The sequence below is a fragment of the Bos mutus genome, chromosome 14 (assembly GCF_027580195.1).
Source record: "Bos mutus isolate GX-2022 chromosome 14, NWIPB_WYAK_1.1, whole genome shotgun sequence".
Taxonomy (NCBI): domain Eukaryota; kingdom Metazoa; phylum Chordata; class Mammalia; order Artiodactyla; family Bovidae; genus Bos; species Bos mutus.
The window spans coordinates 15,926,949-15,949,882 of NC_091630.1; the positions used below are offsets into that span (position 1 = coordinate 15,926,949).

Genomic DNA, 22,934 nt, shown 5'->3' on the forward strand with positions numbered 1-22,934 from the left:
TGCTGTAGCTCAGTATCATAGTAACTTTTTTTTTAAGTTTTTTTTTTTTTTTTTTTTGTTAATGTGGACCATTTTTAAAGTCTTTATTGAATTTGTTACAGTGTTGCTTCTGTTTTTATGTTTTGGTCTTTTGGCCATGTGATATCTTAGCTCCCCGACCAGGATCGAACCCGGGCTTCCTCCACTGGAAGGCCAAGTCTTAACTACTGGATCACCAAGGAAGTCCCCTATGATAACATTTTGGTGTCATTAACCCATCTATAATAGATGGAGATGTATTATGTTGAAGATTCAAATTCTAAGTCACATGAACATTTATTCATTAAATTTATTTTTTATTTTTTAAATGTATTTCAAAATTTATTACTTTCTTTCCAGAAATGTCTAATGCAAAAGAAAGAAAACATGCAAAGAAAATGAGAAACCAGCCCACCAATGTGACTTTATCCTCTGGCTTTGTGGCTGACAGTGGAGTAAAGCACCATAATGGAGGTGGAAAACCTTTCCAGTCTCAAAAAGGTAAGATACACATGGTACTCGCTACACTCGCTTCCCTATGGATCAGATTGCTTTCGTCACTCCTTTTGGTAATCATCATCTAAATGATGGAGGAGCTAGATTAAAAATAGATACAGTTGACCCTCATTATTTGCAAGCTTTGTATTTGCAGATTCCCCTAGGTGCTAAATTTGTAACCCCAAGCTTAATCCTCATGGCACATTGGTGGTCATATCAAGAGTGGGAACATTTTTGATTCCCCTGATGCAGGTATTTCCAGTGGAGTTCCCAGTGCCATCCTGTATGACCTTCTTACCAGAGGAAGGATTCTGATGGGGCAGGGCCGTGTAGTGTAAGAAACTCCAGCTGTCATGGGGTTTGAATGCCGATTGTGCGGCAGCCCCAGGCAGGTCACTTAACACTTCTGAACTTCATTTTCTCTTTGGAAAAGAAAGGAAAGGCTGAGTTGTTCTTACGATTTAAGACTGTAATCTCTGAGATACATGTAACTCACATACACGCATGGACACATACATGTTTTCTCCCAGAGCAAGGGCTCAGTGTTCACTCGTTCACTGTTGGCTGTGACTTTCTAGAACATAGCAGCTGGGAATAATGAAAACTGGCTGTACGTATTTTAGAGCTGATATATTTTATCTGTACCTTAACAGTTTATTAAATGACACTGGTATGTTTCTTGAAATACACTGCCTTTATCATGTCAGCATTTAATTTTTGTACTGATTTTAGAAATCTTATAAGGTGATGTGAAGGGGATAGCTGTTTATTAGTCAGCAACAGGAAATAGAAAATAGATTGAGATGCAACACTGATGCCCAACAGGCCGGGTGAGAAGCCTTAACACATATCTCATTTATGTCTCACAACGGCAGACTTTGCAACATGTTTCTTGATTATAGGGCCTTAATAATTGTCACCACAATGGAAATAAGCAGGAATGCAGTGAAATTCTCTACTGATCTTTCCCTGTGTTCACAGAGAGGGATTTGATGATATCTTGAAGTCAGAATGGTTTGAATGCCCAGGCATATGTATAGAAATTGCCTTTATTTCTTGCTTAGCATAGCGGCTATCGATTGGAGTGTAGCAGAGAATTAAGATGAAAGACTAAATATGCACAATCAGGTGAACTGTAGTATTTAAGGGAACTTGGGTGTAAAATTCACATTGCACTATTTATATAGAGAAAATTTCCCTTGTGTCTGTTATATCCAAGGTTCTTCCGTGTGTCACAGGGACATGGTTAGCTAGCATGCCGCCTCCTAGCTGTGTGACTTGGGCAAGTCAGTTCACCTCCCCACCTGGGAGCCCTCCTCCTGCAGGGGAGGACAGGAATAGCCACCTTACGGGGGGGTTACAGGACTAAAATCCCCATCAGTGTTGTCACCCAACACTCTCATCCTTATCTCTGATAAAAGTGACCTGTTTCTTCTTGTTTTCTTTTTGAAAACATACTAGAGTCTCATCCTGGAACTTCCCGACAGCGGCAGACCAGAACGACCCACCGTCCGCTGGCCGAGTCTGATGTAAAGGAGCAGCCTTCCTCCAGGGTAACCTTTAGAAAAAAGGGAGGATGGAAAGCAGGTCCCGAGGGCACTTCTCAGGAGATTCCCAAGTATATAACCGGTAGGTGTTTGTACGGAAGCCAAGCGTGATTGGACTGTGAGCTCTGTTTCTCCTGCAGCCAGATTTCTAGTGCCCTCTGGTAGCTCAGGTGGTAAAGAATCTGCCTGTAATGCAGGAGACCCTGGTTCGATTCCTGGGTCTGGAAGATCTGCTGGAGAAGGGATAGGCTACCCACTCCAGTATTCTTGGGCTTCCCTGGTGGCTCAGCTGGTAAAGAATCCGCCCGCAATGCTGGAGACCTGGGTTGGGAAGATCCCCTGGAGGAGTGACAGGGTACCCACTCCAGTATTCTGGCCTGGAGAATTCCTTGGACTGTGTAGTCCATGGGGTCTCAGAGTCGGACACGACTGAGCGACTTTCACTTCAGGCGTGTCTCACCTGCAGCCTGGACTCACTGCCTGGGCCTGCGTGCTCTCCCCGCCCCCACTCGCCATCTTCTTAGAGGTCCTGATTTGTCTTTTTTGTCTTAAAGTTGTCGTTGGCACCACTCCCTCCTTGTTAAAAAATATAAAATGCCATCCATACTCTTCAGCACGCGTCTCCAAAGATGCACTGAACCAAATTCAGTGCAGTCTGAGGGCAGCCAAGGCCTGTAAGTTCCTGTCTCCAGGCCCTTTGTTGCCTCGTTCCCTGATGCCCCCTCGTTCCCTGATGCCCCCTCGTTACCCTCACCCCCACTACCTCATAACCCTGTATTCTTATGGTCTCTATGCCTTCCTGGAGGAATTCACTTAAGTGTCTCCAGCACTTTGTTTATTCTTTAGGAAAAAAAAGAGTCTATTTTTCAATAAAACTAAAAATACTTATGGTTATATATTTGTAAAAAAGCAGACACTGTTAAGGAAGAAAACCCTTGGAATCAAGACTAAGATTTTGTTTTTTCTTTGTTTTCTGGTGGGATAACACTTAAGAACAGTTGTGATTATATTGCATGTAGCCTTCTGTTTTAAAAATAAAACCTTTTAAGCTTATTTTTTAAACTTTTTTTTCTGATTAGGAAAGTAGAACTGAATCCTTGCAAAAAACTTGAAAAATATAAGTTGAAGGACAGTTTCCCAGTCATGTAATACAGAAATAACTACTATTGGTATTAATCTATTAGGGGTTAGGGTAGTGGATGAATTGTAAGCTTGTGTATTTAAAAATCTTTCTGAAATCTACCAGGAAAAGTATTGATTCAAGATGAGTTTTTAAATGGCATTGCTATTTCCTTCAACAGCTTCTACTTTTGCTCAAGCCCGAGCTGCTGAAATCAGTGCCATGTTGAAAGCAGTGACCCAGACATCTTCTAATTCGCTGGTTTTCCAGACTCTGCCACGGCACATGAGACGAAGAGCCATGAGCCACAATGTCAAACGCCTTCCTCGGCGGTTACGGGAGATTGCCCAGAAAGAGGTATGAGAATCCCTTAATGTAAATGTTTAGGTTAGTAGTTCTTTAAAGAAATTGAGAAGTATTAGCCTGATAGAATTTATTAAAATGAAAACTAAGAAACAACATACTCATTTTGCATATTTTTTGGTTTATCATTACCTTTCCCCCCTTCACCCCATACCCCCCAAATTAGCAGGCTGCTGGATATTATAGCTACTTTTAAATATAGCATTTGCAGCCTCTCTCTCTTTATGACGTTAAACAGTTGGTATTCCCCAGTCAGATTTAAAATAAATTTAGACCTTCTTACTAGATAAGTAATTTAGCTCTGCACTTTGGAATGTGACCAGTCTAGAGCTGAAAGGTTAAAAGATTGCCTTTTGTCCTTTTTAAAATTGAAAACTTGAACTTGGATTTAATTTTTGTTCAAGTCCTGTTGTTTTTGGCTTTACCAAAATTCTTGGTTTGGTCATTCTATGATTGTCTAAGCACCTTATGTCTTCATTAATTGATTCAAAATTTGTTTATCAAGTGCCTTCTAGGTACTGGCATGAAGCTGGTGGTGGGGTTAGAGTCTCTTAAGGTAAAATCTTCTTAAGGGGCCCACACACTAATGGAGAAGAGTTTTTCCCACAGAAGTTTAGCTTAGCTATGGAAGAGAGGAAGAGTGAAAACTAAACAGGAATTTGGTACTTTCTAGATTTCATGAGAAGTCTGTTTCCTCATGATAGCATTTAGCCTTTGTCTTTCAGTACTTAAGTGGTATGAATTGTGTAGGTTTTTCCCACTTTTATATTTTTGGTCCTTAGTTTTGGGTTTAATTATGATCTTAGAGGTTAAAAAAACTATAGAAAGAGAACAACGAAGAGCTAGCATTTATTCTTTATTGCTGTCTGATATTGATAGCCACACATCAGTTTGACTTACTATGTTGAACAGTTTGTAAATATTCTAATCTTCCCAGGCCCCAAAGTTTGCCCAGTTCGTGACTGATAGAACTGAGCTTCCTTCCTAGGTTTGCCTTTTCCTAAAATCTTCATTCTTTCTGTGACCTCCTCTACTTTCGTTGGAAAAAATCACCAATTAAAAAATTGCACAAACTAATGGCGTCCGTAAGGTATTTCACTTCCCCTAAAATTAGCTGTTTGAATTCCTAACACTTAACTTTGTTTTGAGATGGTCACAAAAGGGGATCTGCCTGTCTTCTTGAAACTACAGGCAGAGAAAGCAGTTCATCAGAAAAAAGAACACTCAAAAAATAAGTGCCATAAAGCTCGACGATGTCACATAAACCGCATACTGGAATTTAACCGGAGACAAAAGAAGAACAAATGGCTGGAAACTCACATCTGGCACGCGAAGCGGTTTCACATGGTCAAGAGGTGGGGCTACTGCCTGGGGGAGAGGCCAACAGTCAAGAGCCACAGAGCCTGCTACCGGGCCATGACGAGCCGCTGCCTCCTCCAGGTAGGCTTCGAAGCCGGCGGCCGCTCAGCGTGCTCCCCTCTGTTGCTGTTTAGACTCTTCCCCACCCCTTTAGAAGAGTTCTATCTAACATGATGTATTTTAGAAATAATTACTGGGCGAGAACCATTTTGCTAGATGCTGGAGTTGAAGCAGCCTAAAGTTTTGCTGGGAGACTGACAATCAGATAATTAGCCTAAAATTCAGTTTTGTTATAAGGGAAAACTGTGCAATACTATGAGTATTCATAACGGGAAGAGGAGTGCTTCCCCATGCAAGTGATATTTGAGCCGAGCTCTAAGGGATAAGAAATTGCCAGAGTGGGGAAGGCAGAAGGCAGCCAGATAGGGAAGGATTGAAATAAACGCACTGTGACAAAGACGAAGAGAGTGAGAGAGAGCAGGGCTAACATTAGGGTGAGAGTAGTTCTGGAGAAATAAGAAACCAGAGCCCGTGGGGTCTTGTTGGTCATGCTCCAGGTTGATTCAGCATTGATTCATTTAGCAGTCATTTGCCACCATAGATATTTGAGAACCGTCTCCGCTGGGAAGAGTGTTTTAACGTCTTTGAGAGGACAGTTGATTTTAGAGCTGATTTTAGAGCTGTGTAATAGTCTTTGTCTGTCTTGGCTGTCCTAGCTCCCCCACCCCAGCAGCCTGCCCCAGTCCCCCCAGCTCCGCATGAAATCGCTTCTTCTTTTTCAGTACATGTTTAGCAGTCTGTGGGTTTCCCTGGTGGCTCAGACGGTAAAGCGTCTGCCTACAATGTGGGAGACCCGGGTTCGATCCCTGGGTCGGGAAGATCCCCTGGAGAAGGAAATGGCAACCCACTCCAGTATTCTTGCCTGGAAAATCCCATGGACTGAGGATCCTGGTAGTCGCAAAAGACCCCAGTCCATAGGGTCGCAAAGAGTTGGACATGACTGAGCGACTTCCCTTAGCAATCTGTTCTTTGCAGAGGGCCTTTCAATGGCAGGATGGCCTTGACCAGCTTTAGAAAGCTCTTAGTATTAGCATCCTCTGATACCTCTTGAGAGCAATATAGCAGAATAATCAATACAGGAACCTGAAAAAAATCTGTGGTAAAAAAGACATAACGTCAGATTTGCCATTGTATTTTTAAGTCTGCACTTGCGTGGTACTTATTGCTTAGGTCTTACGTATATTCACATTGTTGTGTGACTGTCATTACCATTCATCTCTGGGACGTGTTCGTCTTCTCAAGCTGAAATCCCGCATCCATTAAACACTAAATCCCCATTCCTGTCTCGCCCCGGTCTCTGTCAGCTACCATTCTACTTTTCATCTTTATAAATTTGACCACTCTAGGTGGCTCACATAAGTAGAATCATATAATACTTGTATTTTTGAGACTGGCTTATTTCCCTCAGCATGATGTCTTCAAGGTTTGTCCATGTTGTATCATGTGTCAGAATTTCCCTCATTTTTAAGGCTGAATGATATTCCGCTGTATTTTATGCCACGTTGTGTTTATCCATTCATCCATCAACGCTGATCCACTCTTGGGTGGTCTCCACTTCTTGGCTGTCGTGAATAATGCTGCTGTGGACATGGTGTACCAACATCCCTTCAGTTCTTTGCTTTCAGTTCTTTTGGGTACATGCCCAGGAGTGGAACTGCTGGATCATGTGGTAGTTCTTGGTTTAAATTTTTGAGGAACCATCGTACTGTTTTCCATAGAAGCTCTACCATTTTACATGCCCATCAGCAGTTTCTCCACATCCTCACCAAAACTTGGTGTTTTCTGTTTTTTGGGGTTTTTTTTTGATAATTGCCATCCTAATGGGTATAAAGTAAAATACAGGGACCTCTTAAGAGCCTCTGATTTGAAGACTGAGTAGCAGAAATCATGGATTAGAGTCAAATTCTTCATTTTACATTGCAGAACTGGGATTTGGAGTGATCAAGTGACTTGCCTAGGGCCACACAGCTTGTTGGTGACCTACCTAGCTCTTGGAAGCTGACTCCCCTGGCCCATGCTTTCTCCACTACCATTGCTCAGATTTTAAGGCAGACCTAGTTACTTCTCATTTGGGGCAGAGTTTTTGCTGAGGTTATCCCATAGTTTCTTTACATCAGCCCTAAGTAATAAAAATAATAGCTAGTAATAAATATTTTTGAATTCTTAATGTCTGTTTTAGTACTTTACATATGTTTACTCACTTAATCCTTATAGCAACAGTATAGGGTAAATGTTTACTATTATTTCCATTTTACAAATGAGGAAGCTGAAGTACAGAGAAGTTGGGCAGTTTACCCATAGCCATACAACTAACGAGTGGTGCAGCTGGGATTTGAGCCCAGGTAGTCTGGCTTCAGGAGAAGGAAATGGCAACCCACTCCAGTGTTCTTGCCTGGAGAATCCTGGGGACGGGGGAGACTGGTGGCTGCCGTCTCTGGGGTCACACAGAGTCAGACACGACTGAAGTGACCCAGCAGCGCAGCAGCAGCAGTCTGGCTCCAGAGTTCCATGCTCTTAACCCTCATTCTCTGCTGTCAGCCAGTTGTACACACTCGAGTGGGGTTCATCTGCCACTGACAGCTGGGAGTGGATCGCTGTTGCTGGGAGATTTCTGTCAGCACAGATGAACATGGGTTTGTTGGAGCCTTTGCTGTGCTTTGCATTTTAGTCTCCGTATGTACTAGATTTGCTTACCGGACCCGTGGCAGAGGGGTTAGCTCGGGGGTCAGTGAGCCTGACTCGAATGCCAGCTTCTCCACTTTCTGATGATATGACTGTTCAAGTAGCAGTCTCTGTCTCAATGTCCTCACCCGGCAAATAAGTTAATGCTGGCATCTGATCATCAGGTGTTGGGAAGATTAAATGACAGTCCAGTAAGGAGTTAACCCCACGCTGGCACTCAGTAACCTTTCAGTAACTATTAACCATTATTATGTCTTTAACATAATTGATTTTATTAGCTCAGTCTGAGCTCTCTTCATCCTATTTAAATTGATAAGGCTTTATTCTCATTACTCGCATTTTTCCTTGTACACTGCTTAGTCAAAGTTGGATATCGTGGTTAATACTGAGCAGGGGATGGGGCTTCCCTCGTGGTCCAGTGGCTAAGGCTCCATCTCTCAATGCAGGGGACCTGGGTTTGATCCCTGGTCAGGAAACTAGATCCTTCATGTCAACAGCTAAGATCCAGAGCCGCCAAATAAATAATATTAAACAAACAAAAGAGAGAGACTGAGCAGGGGAGAAATATGTGATAAATTGTCTCATGTGTCTTTAGGCTGAGTGTTGAATAATCCTAAAGCCCTAAATTAGCTAACCAAAGTGAGCATCCTTAACATGATTTTGCTGAATTTATTACAGTCTTGCTTATTCTACTTTGATTTTTCACTTTAGGTAGATTTTGGGGAGGGATAATCCTTAAAGGCAATAGTTTTTACATACCGCTTGGAACTTATCTGTGAATATAGGATAAAACACATATCTCCTTTCTGAAAAGTAAGATACTACCACTTACATTTTAAATGGAAATTCAAGTATTTAATTGTATCTCCCTCTTTTTACAGGATTTATCCTACTACTGCTGTTTGGAGTTGGAGGGCAAAGAGGAAGAAATACTAAAAGCACTTTCTTCAATGTGTAGCATAGACACAGGTAAACTTGTTTCAAAGCTGAGTCCTGTTCAAGTCTGTGTATGTGTTCATTTCATGAACAAGTGTCTGCTGTAAGTTAACCCTAACCCACTCCAGTGTTCTTGCCTGGAGAATCCCAGGGACGGGGGAGCCTGGTGGGCTGCTGTCTATGGGGTTGCACAGAGTCGGACACGACTGAACTGACTTAGCAGTAGCAGTAAGCATTTTGGCATTTAAACAGGCTTTACGGAGATAGTTCTTATTCCTAACGAGTATATTCATGTAAGGAAAGCTTGGGGTAGCTTTTAAATCATTTCTAACATACTAAGTATAAAATGAGAGAACCATTATTCTGGTGCAGTAAATCTAGATAGGAAGAAACTCAAAATTCATTAAATCATTTTCTCAATAAATTTTTATTGAGAACTTATCATGTGCCAGGGTTTGATCTAAGCAATGACCAAAACTAAAACCTCATCTTTTATGAAGATAGACAGTAAATGATCTTGGAATTTTGTTTTTGTTTATGTCAGGATTGACTTTTGCCGCAGTCCACTGTTTGTCTGGAAAGTGCCAAGGAAGTGTCATGCTTTACCGGGCAAATAAGTATCCCCTAGAAATGCTGGGTCCTGTGACATTTATGTGGAAGGCCCAGGGGACCCCTGGTGACACTTCTGAGAGCAGGCAGTTGTGGATCTGGCTTCATCCAGCTCTTAAACAGGTATAATCCTTGACATTATTTCTCATCACTCAGTCACTGTATTCTTGATTACTGTAAGAAATGAGTGCTACAGAAATTTAAATAGTGTGAAAGTTTGACTGACTGCTTGGTATTGGAATATAGGGAGGATAGTTATGTTAGTATTAATAAGTGAAGCAAATCTTGGCCTGAGTTTTGGTAAGCCCTGAGTAGGAGTAGAGATGAAACCAGTCTTACGCAAATGGCTTGAAATGGTGCGTTGGACTCGTGCTTCCATTGTCCTTAACTGGCTCATTGGTATTCATGTGCTTGTTGGAGCCAGTTTGATGATGAGAATCTGTTTTGAGTAATTCTGACAATTTTTTAATACTGCATTTAGCTTAGCTTCCCTCTATTAGCATACTCATTGCTTTTATACAGTAGACTATAAATTTTCTCTAAATTCATCTTTAAACTAGTTTAAAAAAAAATTGGTCAGAGTAGTCATGTTGTTTTCATGAATCTTGGACATTTAGGAGTTCTTTTTTTGTTCTATGTGTCAAGCACTACTCAGAGGAATCAAAAAAGCTTTTCAGAGGAATCAAGCTTTTTGACGATTTTAAATTTAGCTTCATTTGTGTGAGATAAGAATATAAATTTTTACAGGTAGAAAAAATAAACTAAGCCAACTTAAACTTTATTTAAATTCAGAGTTTAAAATGTTTGAATGTGTCCTTAGGATATCTTAGAGGAGATAAAAGCAGTGTGTCAGTGTATGGAACCTACCAAGGCAACTGTCCAGATCCCAGATCCCCTTCTGACACCCTCTCAAGAGAAAAGCCAGATTGACCTGCCTGAAGAAAAAGTCGGCAAGAAAAGAAAACGGAAAGATGATGGGGAAAACGCTCAACCAGTTAAAAAAGTCACTGGTGATGGAACTAGAGATCCACTGCAGCCATATTCTTGGCTCTCTCCAGCCACAGGCATCGTGATCCGGTATGGGCTGAACCTACTCTGAACCTACTGAACGTTTTCAGTGAAGGCGTGCTCTGTTTCTGTCAGTGAGGCAGACATTACATGCAGTATAAAGCCCTTCTCTTTCTTTCAGTGATTTGACTATGGAGATGAACAGATTCCGGCTGATCGGTCCTCTTTCTCACTGCATCTTAACTGAGGCGCTCAAAGCTGCTTCCGTCCACACCGTAAGAGTAAACCTGATTGCGTTGCTTTATTCTGGTCAGGTCCTTCTTAGCAAATTTGCAAAACCTAACATATAACTTCGGAGAAGGCAATGGCAACCCACTCCAGTATTCTTGCCTGGAGAATCCCAGGGGCAGAGGAGCCTTAGTGGGCTGCCGTCTATGGGGTCGCACAGAGTCGGTCATGACTGAAACGACTTAGCAGCAGCAGCATATAATTTGGCAGCTTTTGTGGCCATAGCTTATATGTGTTTGTTTGCCTAGTTATGCTTATTATCAAAGACTCTATCTTTCACTTCTAGAATAGCAAATCTAAGTGAATGTAGCAAGTAAACTGATTGTTCTCATTTAAATACAGACTGCTCCTGCAGCTTCTGAATTTTTTAAAGGGTCTTAACTTCTCCACCATAGGTAAGTAGGTAACAGGGAGCTGCCCCTAAAATCCCTGAAAGTATATGCCAGGTTTTTTTGTTTGTATTTGTGTGATACACGTTCTCTGGGGTTCGTTTTCAGGATGGTCTCTAGCAGGTTGAGAGCAATGTGTCACATGTACCTCTGTTCAGTAGAACTTTCTGCAAGGATGCTGTTTCTTTGTGCTGTCCAGTACGGGAGCCACCAGCCCCAGGTAGCTACTGAGTGGCTCATGTGACCGAGGAAGTGGATTGGTACTTGTACTTATTTTAGTGATTAACAGGTAAATTCACAGCTCTCTGTGTCAAGTGGCCACCATGTTGATTGCACAGGTCTAGGGAGTAGAGAGTAGATGAGGAATCAGACTCACTTGGGGTTCAGATTTGGTCTGTTTTCCTGTATCAGTGCCTCAGTGTCCATGCTTCTCGCAGATTGGACATGTCTGATATGGTGATAGAGCCGATCAGAGTTTGACCTGTTGGAAGACAGATAAACTTTAAAAACCAAAGGCGACCTCTCTCTCTTCACTGTTTCCACACTAGTCTCAACCACTGTCATCTCTGGCCTGGGTCCTGAAGCAGCTTCTCAACTTTCATTCATTGTTCCCATTTTTTGCTCCTTTCTCCACACAGGAGGCAAAGTGATATTTTAGCAATTTTTGTTTTTTTTTCTTTTTAAAGGTGAAGTGTAATTTTCTTTTCTTTTTTTTAATTAATAAATGTTTTATTTTTGGCTGCACTGGGTCTTGTTACTATGCGGGCTTTTTCTCTAGTTGCAGTGCAAAGACTTGTCGTTGCAGTGACTTCTCTCGTTGCAGAGCACGGGCTCTCGAGCACGCAGGCTTCAGTAGTTGTGGTGCACGGGCTTAGTTGCCCCAAGGCATGTGGGATCTTCCCAGACCAGGGATCGAACCCATGTCCCCTGCATTGGCAAGCGGACTCTTAACCACTAGACCACCAGGGTAGTCCCATTTTAACAATTTATGCTCATCGAGCTACTTCCTGATTAAAAGCTTTTGGATAGCTTCTCACTGTATGTGAGAAAAAAAATCCAAAGCCCTTAATTTGACTGGTAATCTTGTGCCTCCATGCCTGTCTGGCCTTATCTCTTCTCATGTTCGGCACTTCAGCCACACCGTCTTATTCCAGTGGTTCCAGGTTCTAGAATGTGTCAGATCTCATGTCCCTTTGAGACTGTCTGAATTTTCTGTCTCTACCCCTCTTCTTGGCTGAGTCTAAAGGTTTCAATATCTATATCATTTTCTTCTAGAATTCCTTCCTGACCTCCAAGTTCAATTAAATCCTTGCTGTTGTTTTCATTCCGTCTTGCTCCGTTCCTCAGTTTTTACGTCTAGATTTGTTCGCATGTCTTTGTGAGGTCTGTGTCTCAAGACTCTGAGCTTCCTGCTGGCAGGCTCGGGGCAGTCCTCTTCTTGACTCTGTGCCCCAGGCTTAGGGCAGTGCCTGGAGCTGACTAGGCATTCCACGCTAGCTAGTAACTTGCAGAGGGAGGATTCGAACCTGCAAAGTTTGGATCCAGGGTATGTACTTTGAACCACGTGCTACCTGAGTTTCTGTGAGGTAAAGGGCTCAGTGTATTAATATTATAGGTTAGACTCTTAGGGTAACATCCCCGTTCAGCAAACTTTGGTATGAACCGCAGCTGTAAAGTTCTCTTCCCAGTCTTACATATGGTACTCGAAGTGCTGTTTGAGACCTCAGTCCCTAGTTCTGTTCAGAAAAAAAGGCAAGTAAAATACAGTATTTCTTGAAATTTCTAGAAATACTATAGTAGTAATGTCTTCCTTTGCTGAAGATTTCTTCAAAAGGGGTTTTGTTTTGGTTTTTCTTCAGTGGGGAAAGTTTTATTGCTTAGTCTGGCGATGAGGTTGGTAGTATTGGGAGAAGAGCAAGGAGCAAGGTCTCTCATGTTGGCTCTGTGCTCCAGAGACCACAGGCGTGTGTTAAGTTAGGTAGTCTCTCAGAAAACCGCAGATATTCTTCTTAGTATATGAAATCTTGAGAGAAGTACAGTCCTACGTCCTTGTCTTTGATTAGAAGAGTCGTTAGTCTGATGTGACAATTTCCCTGGTTCCTCTCCAGAAACATTCATTCTAAGAAATGAGGATGCAAGGACGGAGGCCAATAGCACAAACGTTTTAACCAAAATTATTAACTGATCCACTGTTTGTCTGGTGAACAGGAGTTGTTGTTTTCTAGGAGGGAGAGGACACAGAGAAGACACCTCACCGTTGGTGGATTGAAACCTGCAAGAATCCTGATAGTGTTTCCCTTCATCGCAGACAAGAAGCCGTTTTTGAATTGTTGGGAGGTATACGCTGGAATGGGGCTTCCCAGGTGGCGCTAGCGCTAAAGAACCCGCCTGCCAGTGCAGGAGACGTGAGAGATGTGGGTTCAATCCCTGGGTTGGGAAGATCCCCTGGAGGAGGGCACGGCAACCATTGCAGGATTCTTCCCTGGAGAATCCCCTGGACAGAGGAGCCTGGCGGGCTACAGTCCATAGGGTCACAAAGGATCGGACCCAACTGAAGTAACTTAGCACTCAGCATGCATACAGGGGAACACTGGGTTGTACTGGGAAAGAAGGGAGGAGTGGGAACTGGGTTAAAAGAGCATCTTGCAGCTGAGCTACCTAAATGTAGTGGTGCTTTTTACTTTGAAACTGTTAAAATACAGCAAGAAACACGAATGAGATGTTAAAACTTTAAATAAATAACTGGTATTCTGTTAATGTAGGTAAAAGCATATACTGAAATGCTTTAGCTACTAAATGTTTTAGCTACTAAACTGAAATCTTACTTACCCGCACATGATTGCATTTGTGTGTAAAGCTCCTGTAGTTATTGATAGGAACATACATGTTCATGTTGTAAAATGACCTGTTATGTTAATGTTTTTGGTAAGAAACTTCACTCTTTATGAATGTTAATTTATTCTCTGAAAGTATCATTGGGGAGATAAAAGGGAATGTGTATCTTTACAAAATCAGCCCAAGATGAAAATTTCATTAGAAACATTTGAAAATGAAAGCAAAATATGTATTTGTGAATAACTTCCTGTTTGCGTCTTGTTTTGTTGCTAAAGGGATAACATCACCAGCAGAAATTCCAGCAGGTACTATTCTGGGACTGACGGTTGGTGACCCACGAATAAATCTGCCTCAAAAGAGGTCCAAAGTTTTGCCCAATCCAGAAAAATGCCAAGGTAAAGTTCCTGAGACAACCCTGGTTTTCCTTAACAACTGTTCTGACTAGTCAGTCCCATTAGAAGAATTCTGTCAGTGACAACTTCTGCAGTAACTTTATCTGTAGAAAATTTCAGGCCCTCTTTTTACCTGCCTACCTTTTTAAGGTGATCATGATAAAAGGAAATGGTATATCAGGAAGTATCTTTAGCTGTAAACGTGTAGCCTGATCCTCATGTTCATTTTTTCCGCTGAGTTCTCTATTTTCAATATCTAGTAATAACCTGCCTCTGCAAACGGGGTTCTCTGAAAATGCCTGGCTTTTCAGAATTTTAATTGTGAGGAAGGGACCCGCACCCGAAGCTGGTCTTGTGCTCTTTGGAAGCCTCTGTCTGACCATACAGATGACCCAGGTTCGAATCCTGGCAAGGCCATCCCAGGTGCTGAAGGGTAAGAGGTCTCGGCTTAGACTCAGTAGCGTGGCCTGTGGGGGTTTCTTCGGGGTGATGTGGTTGTGGGTGGGTGGGGGCTGGCTAAAATCTTAGTCTGATCTGCACAACTGTGATAATGCCTCACTGTGTTTACTGTCATTTAAGCCCAGTTAATTGGAAGAATAATTAAAATCAGTCTGTCAGTTTTTGGAGAACAGATACTGGTGTGTGTAGTAACAACTTGAGATTTGTTTTTTTTTAACCTTGACAAGTAGATAGATAGCTTATTAAGGGGGCAGTACAGTACTCTGCCAGAACCTTAACATGAAAGGTGGATTGGCTGAAAGAGTTTAAGATATATAGGTAAGTTAGTTAATTAGAGAGTCTTACACTTTAATCTGGAGAAGGCAATAGCAACCCACTCCAGTACTCTTGCCTGGAAAATCCCATGGGTGGAGGAGCCTGGTGGGCTGCAGTCCATGGGGTCGTGAAGAGTCAGACACGACTGAGCGACTTCACTTTCACGCATTGGAGAAGGAAATGGCAACCCACTCCAGTGTTCTTGCCTGGAGAATCCCAGGGACGGAAGAGCCTGGTGGGCTGCCGTCTATGGGGTCGCACAGAGTTAGACACGACTGAAGCGATTCAGCAGCAGCAGCAGCAACACTTTAATTGATGAATTGCTGGCTCTTTCTTTTCTTTTTTAACAGCAGTATGGTTGGGTACAACTGTAAAAGTTAGAGCATCTACTACACTGATAACTGTTGACTGTCAGAATGATCTCAGAATCGCAGTTAAACTCTACTTAGTTTGGCTGCCTCAAATCCTTTTTTCAAATAATTTTTTAAAATTCCTATTGGGGTATAGATTTACAATATTATATTAGTTTCAGGCGTATGGCAAAGTGAATTTGTTATCCATATACGTTCAGTTCAGTCACTCAGTCGTGCCTGACTCTTTGCCACCCCATGGACTGCAGCATGCCACATACATACACGTACATCCATTGTTTTTAAGATTCTTTCCCCATATAGGCCATTACTGAGTATTGCGTAGAGTACCCTTTGCTATACAGTAGGTCCATATTAGTTATCTATTTTATATACAGTAGTGTGTATGTGACAATCCCAGTCTCCCAATTTATTCCTCCCCTCTTTCCCCCCAACCCCATAACCATAAATTTATTTTCTACATTCGTAACTACTTCTGTTTTGTAGATAAGTCCTTTTGTGGCCTTTTTTTTGATTTCACATATAAGCTATATCATATAATATTTGTCTTTCTCTGTCTTACTTCACTTAGTATGACTGTACCTAGGTTGATCCATGTTGTCGTAAATGGCATTATTTTGTTCTTTTTGATGGCTGAGTAATATTCCCTTTATATATGTACCAAATCTTCTTTATCTGTTGATGGACGTTTAGGTTGCTTGCATATCTTAGGTATTGTAAATAGTGCTGCAGTAACATTGGGGTGCATGTATCTGTTTGAATTGTGATTTTCTTTGGATATATGCTCAGGAATGGGATTGTCGGATCGTATTGTAGCTCTATTTTTAGTTTTTTAAGGAATCTTCATACTGTTCTCCATAGTGTCTGTACCAGTTTTGGGAAAAGGCAGTTATGTATTAAATTCTTTCGAAGGCTTTCATTGTTCATTTGCTAAGTTGTGTTCAACTCTGCAACCCCATGGGCTGCAGCACGCCAGGCTTTCCAGTCCTTCACTATCTCCTAGAGTTTGCTCAAACTCATGTCCATTAAGTCAATGATACCATCCAACCATCTTATTCTCTGCCACCCACTTCTGCTCCTGCCTTCAATCTTTCCCAGCATCAGGATCTTTTCCAGTGAGTTGGCTCTTTGCATCAGGTAGCCAAAGTATTGGAAGTTCAGCTTCAGCATAAGTCCTTTCAAGGAATATTCAATGTTGATTTCCTTTAGGATTGACTAGTTTGATCTCCTTGCTGTCTAGGAAACTCTCAGGAGTCTTCTCCAGAACCACAGTTCAAAAGCATCGGTTCTTCGGCGTTCACCCTTCTTTATGGTCCAACTCTTACATCCATACGTGACTACTGGAAAAACCATAGCTTTGACTATACAAACCTTTGTCAGCAAAGTGATGTCTCTGTTTTTGAACATGCTGTCTAGGTTTGTCATAGCTTTTTTCCAAGGAGCAAGCATGTTTTAACTTCATGGCTGTAGTCACCGTCTGCAGTGATTTTGGAGCCCAAGAAAATAAAATCTGTCACTGTTTTCACTTTTTCCCCTTCTATTTGCCATGAAGTGATGGGACTGGATGCCATGATCTTTAGTTTATTGAATGTTGAGTTTCAAGCCAGCTTTTTCACTCTCTTCTTTCACCCTCATCAAGAGGCTCTTTAGTTCCTCTTCACTTTCTGCCATTAGAGTGGTATGATCCTAATATAAATCAGTTCAGAGAAAATTAAAGTTTATCTTGAAAAAACATTACAAAATGATAACCAAGATAAGTCTAGTTACCATCTGTCATCATAAAGATTTATTTCAATATCATTGGCTATATCCTCAGTCCTGTACATTGCATCCCCACGACTTACTTATTTTTTAACTGGAAGTTCGTGTCTTTTAATCTCTCTCAACTATTTCATTCATCCCTCCACAGATCTCCCCTCTGGCAACCACCAGTTTGTTCTCTGTATCTATGACTCTGTTTCTGTCTTAATTTTTTAGATTCCACATACTAGTGATATCATCTGGTATTTGATTTTCTCTGTCTGGCTTATTTCACTTAGCATAATATCCTCCAAGTCCATTCATGTTGTTGGAAATGGCAAAATTTCATTCTTTTTTTGTGGCTGAGTAGAGTTCCATTGTATATATACCACATATGCTTTAACTGTTCATCTGTTGATGGACCCTTAGGTTGCTTCCATACTTTGGCTATTGTAAATAATGATGCAGTGAGGATAGGGATGCACATATCTTTTCAATTTAGTGTTTTTATTTTCTTTGAAAATGTCTCCCAAAACAGAATTGCTGGATTGTGTAGTAGTTTGATTTTTGTTTTTTTTGAGGAAGCTCCCTTCTGTTTTACATATTGGCTGCACCAGTTGACATTCCGACCAACAGTGTATGAGGATTCCCTTCCCTCCACATCCTTGCCAGGTCGGTGTCCCCAGGAGGACTCCCAGCTGCCTCCTGCGTTTCTGGGAAGCTTTAAAATCAGCAAGTAAAGGCTCTTTTCAGACTACGTCCTCGGTTCTGGTTCTTGGAGCATGTAGATTTTGTGTGCACCCTTTCAGAGTGGGGTCTGTGTTTCCTGAAGTCCTCCAGCTGTCCTGTAGTCAAGCCCACTGGCCTTCAAAGCCAGTTGTTCTATGAGCTCGTCCTCTCCATACAGCTCCCCCGGGCTAGGGAACCTGATGTGGAGCTTGGGCCCTTTGCTCTTTTGGGAACACTCTGCAATTGTGATTCTCCTCCTGTTTTCTGTGGGTCACCTACCCCATCTGCCTACCCTGGGGAGTGTGTGGCTTGACTATACCAGGTTTCTACCTTTCCTCTCCAGTTCCTTATTTTCTTTAGCCGTAGGAAGTCTTTTCTGCTGGTCTTCAAGATGTTCTCGTACGTAGTTGCTCTGTAAACAGTTGTGATTGTGCTGTGCCCATGTGAGGAAGTGAGTTCAGGGCCTTCTGAACCGTCTTGACCACCAATCTCACAGTCTCACTGCATCACAACTGCAGAGTCACTTCCAACTTTTTTTTTTTTCTTTCAGCCATCAGACTCATGTGGGTATGTTCTATTGAGTGATCTTTTGTGTTGGCATTTTAGGACCTTAGCCTAAACTCATGAATTGTCTGATTTTTTTTTTTCTTTTTTTTCTTCTAATTCTTCAGTCCAACAAAATAAAATCTGAAAGACGTTTTTCCCCCTGGTGTTTAAATAATTTCCTATAGGATATCTCTTCTATTAATATGCATGTTTATAACTGAAACGATCCCCCGCCCCGCCTTCCCTGCTGGAGCACTTTTTGGCCGGTGTGGCTCGTTTAAAGGGATGAAACAACATAGTTCACAGAAAATATATTCATTTGAAAAGAATGAGAGCAATACATTTTACAGAAGGGGAATTCACTCAGTTCAATAAAAATAGGGTCATTAGAGACTTGAAATAAAAGGACAGAAAAAAAGGATGGTATCTCTTAGCTCAGGACTTTTTGGTCAGGGATGATATAAAGAGCCCTGAAGCCTGTAGTTAAAGTATAACTTGTGCAATCAGAGCATATGATCAAGAAGTGGTTCTTTGCCTCTGCAGTGATGCCTAGAATAATCTTCCCTGTGGAATCAGGCAGTTATTTCGAGGCAATTTAATGTAATATTTGCATCTTATACACTAAAAATAAATGTCAAGTAAGTTTAGGAGTCTGCACTGTTTCACAGGTTATGAAACCAACTGTAAGAATTACAGTTTCTATTCAAGTAAATAAATTCCTCTAGAGAAGTAAATGCCTGTAGAATATTTTCCTCTAATAGAAGGTCCCCTAGCATCGTTTAGAATTTGACCCTTACTGACCTAAATTAAAGAATGTGGTTTAAGGCTGTTTCTTTTCCCTCTTAGATAATGAGAAAGTTAGACAGCTGCTTCTGGAGGGTGTGCCGGTGGAGTGTTCACATAGCTTTCTCTGGAACCAAGATATCTGTAAGAGTGTCACAGAGAATAAAATCTCGGATCAGGTAACTAATGGTAAAGTCATGAAAACAGGTTGCAATTCATCACTCTAGAGACCATTAAAGTTATTTCATACTTTATAGACGCCTATAGACTTCCTTTTATTTTTAGACTTTTGATCCCTTTACTTAATGATATAAACAATGATTCTCTTTTCTGTTTTAGAGAAGAATAATCTCTAGAAAAGATTAATACAAAGACTTTTTCTTAAAAATGATAATCTTATGGTTTAAATATGTTTTTCATTCATTATTTTTTTCCCCTTATATGTTTTCTGTCTGTAATCTCACAATGATTGAGCTCCTGCCAGCACCAGGTATTGTATTCAGTGATGGGGCAAATGCCTAGGATACAGTTGAAGAAGTACAGAGTATGAAGGAAGCCCAAAGAATGGGTACTGAGCCCGGACTAGGGAAATTGGGGGAAGCTTCCCAGATGGAGGAGCTGATGTTTGAGCTAACTCTTAGGTGGATGGTCGGAGTTAACCAGACTTCTTGGGGCCAGGGGCCAGGAGCCAAGGCTACGATGGAGAATGGATTGTCTGAGTTGAGAGGAAGGGCTAGGGCCCAGGCCAAAACCAGGATGACCTGTTCAGGAATCTCCAAGCAGATCAGCATCTTGGAGTTAAGGGTGAGGCAGGAGATGGAACTGAAGAGATTAAGACGGGGATCAGGGGTAAAAGATCTTGAGGCATCCTTGGATTTAGACTGAAGACTAGGGGCCATTGAAGATTTTAAACGCGGCCATGACATGATTAGATTTCACTCTGGCAGTGTTGTGGAGACTAGGGATGGGGAAAAGGCGGCCCGAGGAGCTGGAGAGAGGATGCGTGGTTGGATGGCCTTGAAAGAGGTCCTTAAAATAGTCCAAATGGCACGGTGGGGGCCTGAAGTGTGGCAGTGCGGCTGGAGTGGAGGGGCTGGGGCTTGGAACATACACCTGGGAAGTAAAACTGACAGGACTCTGAGATGGGACGTGAGAAAGGAGAAGCCTGTGGGTTAGCTTCCAGCAGTCTCGCTTGGATTTAAGAGCTCAGCTGAAAGAGAGCCAGAGCCAGGTCTGACTTGTCGCTCCTATCTTGCCAAGTGCTAGCAAAGTGCCTGGTGTAGCACAAGTGCTCAGGAAATATTTGAATGAATGCGTAAATGAATGAACAGTAAATATTTGAAAGGATGAATGAATGAGTGAATGAGATGTGAGAACTGTGTGTCCTTCAGGAAGAGAGTGAAACAGTGGGGAAGATGAGTTCAATCTCAGGTAAACCAGGTTTGAGAGGCCTTGGGCTGTCCCAGGAGCAGATGTCCAGGAGACAGGTATCTGTCTCAGGAGGAAACACTGGGGCTATAGACATAGATACTTTGGGATGACTAAGGGTTAAAAAAAGGAGACCCAAGATTTGGTCATGCATGAAGGGTGTTCATGAGTTAAACTCTGTAGCTGGTGGAGGTGGTCTCTGCTGTAGTCTTCTCAGTCGAGTGGCCGGCTTCTCCTACCTGCTCATCTCCTTTGACAGCTGGCAAGAAAAATCTGAAAGGGTGTTGTTACCCACTCCCTCCAGTCCACCTGACAGATAATTTGTAGCACCTTCTGTTTTAAGACCTGATGAGAAATTTTCTCAAAGAGCTGGAGTATTATCCGACTTGCTTCCCTTGAGAAATTGTTAATTATTCATACCTCCTTTACTCCATGACCACCAATCTTAACCAAAGTAAATGTAAAAGTGTTAAAATATAAGATTAATCCTGATATAAGAAAGAGCAGAATGAATGTATATTGTTTTAGAACATTGAATCATCTAGTATATTCTAGACCAAATTTAAGACAATGTGGCATTTTCTACCAAAGCACTTCTATGGAGGTGCTACTCCTGGGAGGAGTACTTTGTACTTAAAAATGGCTCACGTTTATTTACTGAGAATGTTTTCTTCCTAAAAGAGTGTTTAACTTTCTAAAGCTGCTTATAGAGAGACCCAGTAGGATCTCCCGGAAGACTAGAGTTGTTTGTCTTGAATTATTTTCTTCCACTCTAGGATTTAAACCGGAAGAGGAGTGAATTGCTGGTGCCCGGGTCACAACTTTTTTTAGGTCCCCATGAATCCAAGGTTCCTATACTTTTGATTCAACAACCAGGAAAAGTGACGGGTGATGAGCAACGAGGCTGGGGAAGCGGCTGGGATATCCTGCTCCCAAAGGGCTGGGGCATGGCGTTCTGGATTCCATTTGTAAGTAACACTTACAACATTCAAGGTACGCTCTTAGGGAGTGCCAAGTGCTGAAAATGTTCCTGACTTAATGCAGGGCCTAGAAATTGAGTGCTAGTTTTCTGCCCTGTGAGCTATCATCTTGGATACGAGATAATTTCATAAAGTCCCTGGAGCCAGGTTCCTTAATAAGAGTTGTGCGGACATTTGATGAACTTTTGAGGTTTTAAAAGTGGCCTGATTTTTGAATAGTAGTGGCAACAAACGAGGTTTTTTGGGGTTTTTTTTACTTGAAATTTGTTGTAGTTTAAAAACAAAGTATTTAATTTTTATAGATGTGTATAATACAGTTGTTTTTTGTGTGGATCCATTTATTAACTGCAGCTAAAAATTTTCTTAAAAATCTAACGTGTGTTTAAGTTTTCCTGGTTAGTTTAACTAATTACTTTGAGAACATAAAGGACATGTAGGACTGTTGGATTCATGCAGGCAATTAATTTCAGTCCTTACGCATAGTACAGAAGATATTTAATCATTTAGGAGTGGGGTTATTTTTAAAGATAACTTTAAACTTACGAGCTGTTTCAAGTATACAGAAAGTGACACTTGGATACCGTCCAGCTTAAGAAAGAAGACATAAAAGGGTCATTGGAAGCACTCTATCCCTCTCCAATCCCATTTCCTTCTCTCCTTCCAAAGGAATCACTGGCCCTATTGGTGTTTGTTGCTATCATGCACGTTTTTATAGTTTTATTAATTGTGTGTGTATGTATCCCAAACTAAAGTAGCTAAATTTGTAACGTGGAAACTTACATTACCATATGTAAAATAGATAGCCAACGGGAATTTGCTGTATGGCTAAGAAACTCAAACAGGGGCTCTGTATCAACCTAGAGGGGTGGGATGGGGACAGAGATGGGAGGGAGGTTCAAAAGGGAGGGGATATATGTATACCTATAGCTGATTCAGCTTGAGGTTTGACAGAAAGCAATAAAATTCTATAAAGCAATTATCCTTTAATAAAATAAATTTAAAAAATAGCTAAATTTGACATGTTTTTACTTGCTCTGTTCACTCAACATTGAGAATTTTTTTTCCGTAATGATTGATGAAGCTCTAAGTCATTCATTTTCACTATTGTATGGTAACTCATTGTAGAGTAAATCCTCAGTGTATTTATTCTTTCTCTTTGTGATGGGTATTTAGGTTTCCCACTTTCCCCATACAAATGACAGAATCCTTCTGGGATTTCTTCTAGATCTATCGAGGTGCAAGAGTTGGAGGGTTAAAAGAAACCTTAGTGCATTCTCAGTATAAAAGGTCGCCTAATGTCCCAGATGATTTCCCAGACTGCCCTGCTGGGGTTCTCTTTGCTGAAGAGCAAGCGAAACATCTTCTTGAGAAGTACAAGAGGTAAGAGACTGGCTTCTCTAGTGTTCTGTCTTAAAGGGAAGGCACACTGACCAGCAATGTTTTTCCTGGCTTCAGGGACTCCTGACTGTATAATGTGGA

General features: G+C 41.5%; 1 protein-coding gene across 1 annotated transcript in view; it reads left to right on the forward strand.

Moving 5' to 3' along the window:
* POP1 (POP1 homolog, ribonuclease P/MRP subunit) overlaps positions 1–22,934 on the forward strand; it is a 36,837-nt gene that overhangs the window by 5,882 nt on the left and 8,021 nt on the right. The window contains exons 2-14 of the mRNA XM_005904381.2: positions 379–519; positions 1,978–2,145; positions 3,365–3,540; positions 4,738–4,986; positions 8,529–8,616; positions 9,128–9,315; positions 10,013–10,269; positions 10,382–10,475; positions 13,103–13,214; positions 13,988–14,107; positions 19,111–19,226; positions 21,252–21,443; positions 22,681–22,835. Of these exons, the coding sequence (XP_005904443.2) occupies positions 381–519; positions 1,978–2,145; positions 3,365–3,540; positions 4,738–4,986; positions 8,529–8,616; positions 9,128–9,315; positions 10,013–10,269; positions 10,382–10,475; positions 13,103–13,214; positions 13,988–14,107; positions 19,111–19,226; positions 21,252–21,443; positions 22,681–22,835 (2,054 nt within the window). The 5' untranslated portion in view covers positions 379–380. The remainder of the gene's footprint in view (positions 1–378; positions 520–1,977; positions 2,146–3,364; positions 3,541–4,737; positions 4,987–8,528; positions 8,617–9,127; positions 9,316–10,012; positions 10,270–10,381; positions 10,476–13,102; positions 13,215–13,987; positions 14,108–19,110; positions 19,227–21,251; positions 21,444–22,680; positions 22,836–22,934) is intronic.